This window comes from Nicotiana tabacum, chromosome 17 (assembly GCF_000715075.1).
Source record: "Nicotiana tabacum cultivar K326 chromosome 17, ASM71507v2, whole genome shotgun sequence".
In the NCBI taxonomy this organism is placed as follows: domain Eukaryota; kingdom Viridiplantae; phylum Streptophyta; class Magnoliopsida; order Solanales; family Solanaceae; genus Nicotiana; species Nicotiana tabacum.
The window spans coordinates 74,323,999-74,333,869 of record NC_134096.1 but is presented as its reverse complement, the minus strand read 5'-3'; the positions used below and the strand labels follow the sequence as shown (position 1 = coordinate 74,333,869).

At 35.4% G+C, this 9,871-nt stretch overlaps 1 protein-coding gene across 1 annotated transcript; it reads left to right on the top strand.

The window, feature by feature from the left end:
* The first annotated feature begins 5,378 nt into the window (after positions 1 to 5,378).
* Positions 5,379 to 8,186, top strand: LOC107826014 (uncharacterized). Its single transcript, XM_016652949.2, has 5 exons — positions 5,379 to 5,798; positions 5,895 to 6,154; positions 6,225 to 6,318; positions 6,434 to 6,545; positions 7,815 to 8,186. Exons 1-5 carry the CDS (start codon positions 5,663 to 5,665, stop codon positions 8,005 to 8,007), a joined length of 795 nt encoding a protein of 264 aa, XP_016508435.1. The 5' UTR covers positions 5,379 to 5,662; the 3' UTR covers positions 8,008 to 8,186.
* Positions 8,187 to 9,871: the final 1,685 nt, after the last annotated feature.

Genomic DNA, 9,871 nt, shown 5'->3' with positions numbered 1-9,871 from the left:
TCCCCCATTTTGGTTACCATGCCATGATGGACATTTAAATGGCTTTAAACAATTTTCCTCTATCTTTTATATGTGTATTAGGTCCTCAATATTCGAACACGATACCGATTTAATTCCTTGGGTTTCTACTCCGACTTCAAAGGTCCAAATTATTCGATTTAGCTCCAAATTATCTTTTTAACTTGGAATCATTTTCTGCAAGGAATAAAACATGTAACAAGTGCAAATCACCATTATTTAAGCTCAAACACCAGTAAAGTATAGTAATTAGAGTGTAAAATACGGATTTCTAACCTACCATCATAAAGAAGGCCCGAACATCTGAGAAGGGTGGCTCATTGCACTGTGTGAGTGCAAGGAACATGGGGACTGTGAGGAGACTACTGGTAATTCCTTAAAGCATTTAAATCTATTTTTATCAAACTATATTTATTTCAATTTAGTTAACATGTTTTATTATATTTGTAGGAAAAAAAATATGAAAGGAAGCTGACTCACGATAAGTTCTTCATGGAAACTCACATCCAGAAGAAGAAGGCGCCGACAAATCCAAATAGATGGATCGAGGACCGGGCAGAGACTACCTATGTAAGTTTCATAACTACTCTAAATTAAAATTAATGTTTATAACAGTATAGAGTTAATAATTTTCTATCTTCTAAATAAAAGGTATGTATAAGAATACTCTGGAGGAGTACAGTTAGAGTCGGCCACCGAATGAGCAGGGCGGCCCACCTTCTATTTCAGACGAAGAAGCGAAGAAGATTTGGTTGGATGTTGCCGGTGGTCCTAAAAAGGGGATAGCATACGGCCTTCCAGAGATATCATTTCGGCGCTACAAGGCTGGATTGCAAGGTATAGGGACTTCCGCCTAGAGCGAGGCACTTGATAGGTCGACTCTCTCGGCTATGGAGAAGAAGATCGCAAAGATGTCAGCAGAGCTTGAAGAGGCAAAGGGTCAGCTAGAAAAGAGAGATCAATAATTTAATACCCTTTAAGGTTAGTTGGCCAATCGTTTTGCTGGTGAGGCTTTTCCGATTCCCCGGTCTCGTGAGTCCTTCCTAGATGCTACTCCTTCTCATTGTGATCCTTCGAACTGTGCCGACGATGAAACTTTTAGTAGTGGAGATGATGCAGTACAAAACACTCATTGAATGGTGTGTATTGCTAAACAAAGTCTTGAAGTTGTGAATATTTAGTTGGAATAGTTTTGAATAATATTTGTATTGTTGATATTATTTTGTTATTAAACATTTGTATTGTTGTTGTTGTTGGCGTTGTTATAATATTGAATTGTGGTTGAATGGCAACAATATAATTATGTCATTATAGGTTGGTTATTAGCAGGTGGTGTAGCTTGAAAGCAACCGTATTCTGCCAGGTTTTTTCCCAAAAAATCGACCTCTTTCCAACCGATTTTGTTCGGAATGTTCATATTAAAATCCCAAAAATTTATTTACCGACCGAAGTCAGTCGGTAAATTTCAATGTGCAATCTGCAGAAATTTATAATTACCGACCAACTTCGATTGGAAATTACTTTTTCTTAATTATTTATATTTTAATAATTCCGACCGATATCGGTCGGTATACTAAAATTTTAAAATAAATGTAAAATTATCTAATTATAATAATTCCGACCGATATCGGTCGCTATTGTAAAAAATAAATAAAAATTACCTACCGATGTCGGTTGGTATATTTAATTTTTCAAGAAAATGTGTCAGATAAAGTGGTCAACTTATGGTTGAACGGACCGACCGATTTCGATCGAAAATTATGACTAAAGGTGGTCGCTTCCATTTAACGACCAGTCTTATTTCGACGAATTAAAATTGATCGAAAATCGGTCGATTTGTGTTGGATTTCGACCGATTTTGGTCGGTTATTCTGGACGTTGTTTGACAGTTTTTTAGTAGTGTTAGTGAAGATATATTCATCAATGGTGCAATAAGCAACATCTCACTGATTTTACATAAATTCGTATAATATTTGCTATATCCTTTTCGAATTACCATCCCTATAAGTTTCTTTAAATTTGTTCTTTAATGATGATGTTGTCACAACAATATTTAGTTTACGATTTTGGTGCAATAAATTTAAATGTTGAGTAAACTCCAAAAGCTGTCATTATTTCTGGAGAGAGCACATTTGGTGACCAAATAATTAGCTGGAAAAAGCTAGCTTCGAGTGAGATAGCTATGTGGCCTTCTCAAACTTGAACGGCCAATCAAAATAGCTACTCCTAAAATCCTAGGTTATGGTAGCAAGAATTCTTATTCCTATTCCTATATATGTTTGATTAGCCGCCTTCCACGTCGACAAAGTTACAAAGCAACCTTTCTTATTTGGGAATTGGTAAAATGGGCGGTGGAAAACAAGTAGACATGCACTAGACACCCCTCTCCCCCCTTTCAGTATATGGAGTAGTATTCTTGTTTTTTTCTTTTCTTTTCTCTTAACCTTTAATTTGTTTCTATGCATCTTTGTCAGGAACTAATGCTGATTTGTGAAACGCAGAAATTCCAAGACATCTGTGTTTTTGGTGGCCCAATCCCCATAATTCCTTAGGAAAAGGTTTCCAGTTCCCCACTCTTTTGAGTTAGATCAGAACGAGAAGGATCTGTTTTAAAAAACCTATGATACGTGCAGTGGCGGAACTAAAATTTTTATTAAGGGGATTTAAAATATAAAAAAATAAACTCACCACAAGTCAAAGAATGTTATTATATACTAGTATATATATATATATTTTTAAAAATATTACCGAACTAAACAATGTAATTTTTCGACCAAGGAATGTTAGTTGACACCCCTTGGGTGCATGTGGTTCCGCCACTAGATACATGTGGTCTTCATGTTAGACCGCATTTTTGCCAGATAAACCAAAAAATTAATTTGCTCAAGTTTAATGTCGTGCATATTATATAATCAGAGGTAAATGATACTACTGCAAATATAATTTTTGAACCCTATGTATAATTCAGAAAATGGTGATGTCTTTAAACAAGACAAGATGATTTTCACGCCTCAATACCTTTCTTCTTAATTACTTTCGGTTATTTTATTTTTGTAACGTTTTTCAACTACCAAAAACATTTAAATAACATATATAGTGTAGTAGAATAGTGATCAGTGGAACTGTAGCACAAAAACTTTTGATTGGTTGTACTCCCTCAGCCTCTAATTCTAATTCTAATCAAAGGAGCAAATTTGGAATTTAGCCAAAAGAGGAGTTGGTTGCCGTTTTGGCCTAGCAAGGAACTTGTAATTTTCTTCTCTAATTAGGTTTGGGATACGCGCTTGAGAGGATTAAAAAAGGACAAACGGAAAGGAGTAGGACACTGAATTTAGTCAATGACTCAACGTGGATTACATAAGCACACAACGTGAAAAGTGAATAGTTCATCCTACAATATCCGCTCCACTTTTTGGCTACATCTAACATTACTATATTTTCCCCTTTACTCTAATCCACCGACATAGCAAATGAAGTGATTCGACAATTTTAACCTAGTATTATCAATAGGATTAATATTCTTAATTAATTTATAGTGCTATTTTTAATATTACACTTAAAATCTGAAATATGTAGTCTAAAAGTACTTCCTATAAGAATTATCCACTGATCTCATCTATACCTAGTTTTGCCACAGATGTGCGAATAAGATTTCATTATTTTGGTCAATTTCAAAAGAGGATAAATCTGAACATAGTGAAATATTTCTATTTTAATTAATTATTAGACTGAAAATAAGAAACAAAAAATTGTTGGATAAGAAAATACTATTGAAAAATCGTATTTTCGGTCAATATGATTTTTGTGTGAGAAAATATAGTTATATAACTTTGTTGAAAAAAATCAAAGTTATATGATCATATATGAAGTTTACGAAATATTTTTTATATCATTCTTCTTTTTCTCTTTCCAAAATGCTACTAGTTGTTAATACTACGGTACGGTGTCACTCTAACTCAGTATTTTCTGTCAAAATTTTTCTTTAATCCAAAATGGAGCTGTAAGTAATTCTAAACGGGCACACACTTATGCTCTATTTAGTAGGTACAAGATTGTTTATTCCCACCCAAGTACGATAATATTAGAAACATTTCCACAGGAGACAAGAGTGGTTGCTCCCCTCCACTTCCAACCAAGAGGTTGTGAGTTCGAGTCACCCCAAGAGAAAGGTGGAGAGTTCTTGGAGGGAGGGAGCCGAGGGTCTATCGAAAACAGTCTCTCTACCCCAGGGTTAAGGGTAAGGTCTGCGTATACACTACCCTCCCCAGACCCCACTAATAAAATTATATTGGGTTGTTATTGTTGTACCTAGTTAGGTACAGAAATACTTTTTTTATTATTTGATTAGTTTTGTGAGTGCCTCCTATAAGTGAATGATAAGCGGCCCCTCCATGGTGTGGGATAAGCTTGTCTCTTAGTTACTGAGCTCTAACGTAATTTTGTTAAAGTTGTGGGGAAGGAATAGATACTGCATCTGCTCTTTAATTTTGTCCTTTAATTTTTCTATGGCAACTTGCGTGGGGTTTATATGAAATTATGAATGAACCCACCCAACCATAGTCTGATCGTAACTGCTCTTTTATTAGAAGAGTTTTTTTATTTTTTTATAAGAGGTTATTGTACCACAACGACAACTAATATGCTTCAATTCTAAGTCAGTTTTATATAAATTCTCGCTATCAATATTTTATCAGTATTATCAGAGAGAAAGGACAACTTAAATCTTAATGCATAAGGTATTTTACAATGAGTTCACAAATTACTATCTCCTCCTCCTCCTGAATCCTACTAACACTTCTTGACCGTCCAACTTTGGCCATAAATAATTTTGAGTATTTTTTAAGGAACCAGGCTTAAACTTTTTTTTGAAAATAATGCTTGTTCATTAAATATGATCAACTTTTTAAGAGAAAAAAAACTTTGAGAAAATTTTTAAGTTCCTAAAAACTAGTTTATGACAGTTATTGGGTGAAAATTCCTCTTCCACTTATAAAATTTCAATTTCTTTTCAAATAAAATACTTATATAAACACAATTTCAACTTTCAAAAATTATTTTTTAACACAAACTTCAAGAACTCGTTTTTCAAGTTTCAACCAAATTTGTGAGCTTATTCAAGAAACTATTTGCAAATGAGTATTTGGACATAGACAAGGCAATGTATTCATAACATGTACTATACATCTTTTTCTCTATATTTAATAGAGCGGTGACCCGGAAAAATAGAAAAGAAAAGGCATTTATTTTGGCGACCAACACTTGTTAATGGGAATTGATAGTTGAAAGAAGCTCAATCATTAGGATGGAAGTGAGCAGTGTACTAGTCCATACTTTCTATATACATACCACCATATTACTTATTTTGGAAAGACCATCCAGCTCTATTAAACTATACTATATATATTGCCTCTTCTAAAGGAAGCAGCAGACTTTAGAAAGCGACACCACGACACAATATCTAGGCGTATCCGCAAAAAAAAAACACTATTATAAGTCTGTATTAGCTAGAGTATACATACGGGTTGGAAATTATCAATTTTAACCCAAGCTCCAGTAGTAGCTGCATTTGATTTCGGTTTCAAAGATTCTTTTTCACACAATAAAAGTGAGAAGATAAAGTGGCGCTGTAAGTTTAAAAAAGAAGATGAGGAACATGGCGAGTTCTGCCTCATCCAAAGGCATCGCCGCTATTGTAGGCGTAGGGCCTAATCTTGGCCGTTCCATCGCTCGCAAGTTCGCCCATGAAGGCTATACAGTTGCTATACTTGCCCGTGACTTGGGTTAGGATTTAATCTTTAAATTTTGAAGGTTTTGATTTCTTTGAAAATGTAGTTAATTGGAGCTATATACTTAAAACTCTCTGTTTATTGTAACAGGTAGATTATCTAGATTTGCTGACGAGATAGCAAGAGAAGAAAAGGCACAGGTATTTGCTATCCGAATCGATTGCTCCGATTTACGAAGCGTAAGAGAAGCATTTGAGGGAGTTTTATCTCTTGGTTTTGTGGAAGTCTTGGTTTACAATGCATACCAGCCAGTTTCTTGGAACCCCACAAATTTTACAGACATTAGGGTCGAACATTTTGAAAAATCTATCGCCGTTTCCTCCGTCGGCGCCTTCCACTGCGCCCAACAGGTCCCAAAACTTTACATTACATATATGGATTTACTAACGATGACTTAAGTTATATAATATAAATTTTTAGGTACTACCAGGAATGGTAGAAAGAGGAAGAGGGACGGTTCTCTTCAGTGGTTGCTCAGCTTCTCTTAATGGTATTGCCGGCTACTCTGAATTATGTAAGTCATTAAGTTTCTTCCTTTGATCATTTCATTTCCTTTAGTTGCATTTGATACATATTTTCAGTTCGGTTCGATGATATCAAGGAACAAACTAAACAAGAAAAAATCACAGGCTGTGGAAAGTTTGCAATGAGAGCCTTATCGCAATGTCTAGCAAGAGAGTTTCAACCACTTGGAATACACGTGGCACATGTCATCATCCACGGCAACGTCGGCGCACCTCGGTTTGTCTTTGTCCCCTTTTCTCTTTTTTGTACACGTACTCCTCCACTTGTCCACTCATATATTCCTTGCAGGTTTTGGTAAGCTTTTCTGCTTACTGAAACTTCTCAATCAAATTTGTGCTTTACTTCATTTTTCTGCTAAGTTGCTACATTTAAAAATATTCTTTATCCAAAGAAGATGCAGGAATCTTTTTGTTGTATTTACCTTTACAACAATGACAACTCGGATCAAAAAGTTTTTTATTTGGATATTCCACGAGATGGAACTTTTATGGTAATTAAGGTGCCCTTGAGATGGTCTAGTCTATAAATGAAATTTTGGGCAAGCTAAAGATTTTCTTTGCCATTTGGGGGGCATCTTTGGTCTTATAGGGAGGGAACTTAAAATGGGCATGGTTCGCTGTTTTAAGTTCTGTTTATTAATTGTGTATAGATTTCTTACACTATTAAATTATAATTTATAATAACAGTAACTCTTCGTGACAAAGTCTAATAAAAGTTTAGTAATAACTTGCTAGAATTAGTTTAATTGAATTGACCTGTGTATAAATATAACTTAAATCCAAATGTAATGAGGATCTAGCTAGTCTCCTCCTAGTTAAACCGAAATGTTGATCATCCTCTCATTTAATCTTGTAGGGATAAATTTCTCATATATTGAACTTTCAAGTGGTGAAAGTCAGCCTCACTAAAGATTGTGGACCAGAAAGATCTAGTGAAATTCTTTAGCATTAATGAACTGACTGCTGCACCTACCTACCAGTTCTCTTTATCCCCCCCCCCCCCCCCCGCAAAAAAAAAGCAAATTTTTACTTAATATGCCAGTAGGGCATGGATAAAGGAATAATACAGATAGGATTGGACTACAGCAATTTGCTACTTTGGCCTCAGAAATTTACATACCAATGCCTGGAGCTTGTAGTCATTCTGTCCATCAAATTTCTCTATTGGTTTAGAGTATGCATTGCTAGCTTTATGTGAGGCGTCAGGATTTAATTAAGTCAGTTAATTCGTAATAAGTATGTGATCTTATTATGTGTATACATTTTAAATTATTTTTGCATATGAAAATACTTAATTCAAGACGAAAGCAATGGGTCAATTGGACCCACAGAATCCGCCCCAAATCTGCCTCTGGGGATCACCCTAATATGCTGCATATCTAGTATCAGGCCTCAGAAATGGTTTTGAGTTCTTCCCAAAAGCATGAATAAACTACTAAAATGTTAGCCTATGTTAAGGTGCTACTTTCTTGAGTTGTGTTTGCAGGGGATCAATGGTATCGACTTCACATAATAGACTCTTGGTTGGTGAACAACAGCAACAACAACCAAGTGTAGGAAGGGACGGTTTGATGGATCCGGATGCGCTGGCGCAGACCTACTGGCACTTGCACATTCAAGACAGATCTGCTTGGACACAAGAGATCGATCTCCACCCCTCCAATCCAAGATACATGTAGAAAGAAACGAAATACCTGCCTTTTCTTGAATCATTTATAATTCAAATGCCCATATGTTCTTATCCTTTGTTATGTGATTCTGGATAACAACAAAGTGGCAAGGTTCAAAGCTGAGTCACTGCCACTGTCGCCCATATGTACTATAAATGGCCTGCTTAAGTTGGACATTTTCAATTTAGTGCCGTATTGTCTGATTGAATGGGATGCTATGTAAATTTGATTTGGTTTGGAATTGTCAAATTAGAATTTGAAGGAAGGTGAATGGGATCTTCGTATGAGTTTTGAGCGGAAAAGAAAAATCTCAAGCCAGCAAAATTGCAAATTAAGGGTAGGAAATATGAATTAGGTGGGGGACAGGCTCTCAATTGTTAGAAGAATTGAAGTGGTATCCGTGGCTATATTTGAAGGAGAATGTTAGATTGTTTACGTCACACCTTTAGGGGTGCGGTCTTCCCGACTTTTGCATCAATATAAGATTTGTGCATTGAACTCTTTTTTTTTTTTTTTTTTTTTTTTAACAGAGGCGCTTGTTTGTACATTGGATTATGTATTCTGCAGGTATCCTTCTTGTTTGTACATTGGATTATGTATTCTGCAGGTATCCTTCCAGTCTCTATGGTATACGATTCTTTGTTCAATCATAGTCATGCAAACAGTATCTTCGAGTAAATTTACTGGTGTAGGATTCTGTCCAGCGAGAACAAAGAACTTTATGACGTGTAACCTATATTTTTTGGAGTCCGGAACCAAAATGTGGTTCTTTTGGATTCAAAGAACCAAAATGTATGGAAAAAAAATATCGTGACCAAATTATATATAACGCCCTTTTAAAGGGCGCTATACCTTAACGGCCGTTTGCCCGTTAAGGTATAGCGCCCTTTAAAAGGGCGTTATACGTGGACGTGAAATGAGCGGGATGGTATAGCGCTCTTTATTAAGATGCTATAGTATAGCGCCTTAATAAAGGGCGCTATACCCACATAAAAGGGCGTCCAGTCCCCTTCCCAACCAAACCAGTGTCGTCCTCCCACCCCCCCCACCCCCACCCAATTAAAGAATACAAACAGCGGTCCTCCCCCCTATTTTTAATCAAAAATAGCTCGAGTGGAGCTCATTGATCCCACAAAAAGTGTAGATTCTCGGTCTCACGTCCTAGCTAAGGCGTTATCTCGGAGTGGGTTGCTTGTTTCGACTCCAAATCATCAAATCTTCAATATTTCAAAAACTTAAAATTGAGGTATTGCGACTTAGTTTTTGTTAAAACTCGTATAAAAAAATGCATATTAGTTATTTTTAATGTGTTCTATGTTATTTTGTTATTGTTTTGCGATTTAACTAATTTATTATTTTTATCCGAACTATAGTATTAGTGTGCTAAAAAAATTAGTAAAAATAGAGCAATTATTATTAGTTGTTAAAAAAATATTAATTAGTTACTTTTTATTGTGGTATATGTATTTTCATGATTGTTTTGTGATTAAATATATTTATTTTTATCCGGTTTAGATTATTTATTTGCTTAAAGACTAGTAAAATATATAAATTGTTGCTTTAGTTCCCTCTAATGGTATCTTGTGGCCTAATGTAGTGCTTGTATTTGTAATGTAATGCCCTTTTAGCGTAGTAAAATATAGTGCCCTTTAGTGTAGTTATCCTTTTAGTTATTGAAATTAATCATTTAAATATCTCTTATACACAAAAATACGTCAAAAAAGCTGATAGTTCAAACACAAACTCTGTCCAATTCTAGTCAACGATCGTAAGAAAATAACATGAGAAAACAACAATATTTCCCGGACTAAGTACAGGAAGATGTGCCGGGCGAGCATGAGCACCCAGCGAGACGTTGCAGGATTTTTGCTGT

Bases quoted from the DNA above. Each gene is read 5' to 3' on its own strand.
- LOC107826014 (XM_016652949.2), top strand. From the start codon at position 5,663: ATGAGGAACATGGCGAGTTCTGCCTCATCCAAAGGCATCGCCGCTATT. The intron at 6,155-6,224 runs GTCCCAAAACTT...ATAAATTTTTAG, and splicing joins CCTTCCACTGCGCCCAACAG to GTACTACCAGGAATGGTAGA. The intron at 6,546-7,814 runs GTTTGTCTTTGT...TTGTGTTTGCAG, and splicing joins GGCAACGTCGGCGCACCTCG to GGGATCAATGGTATCGACTT.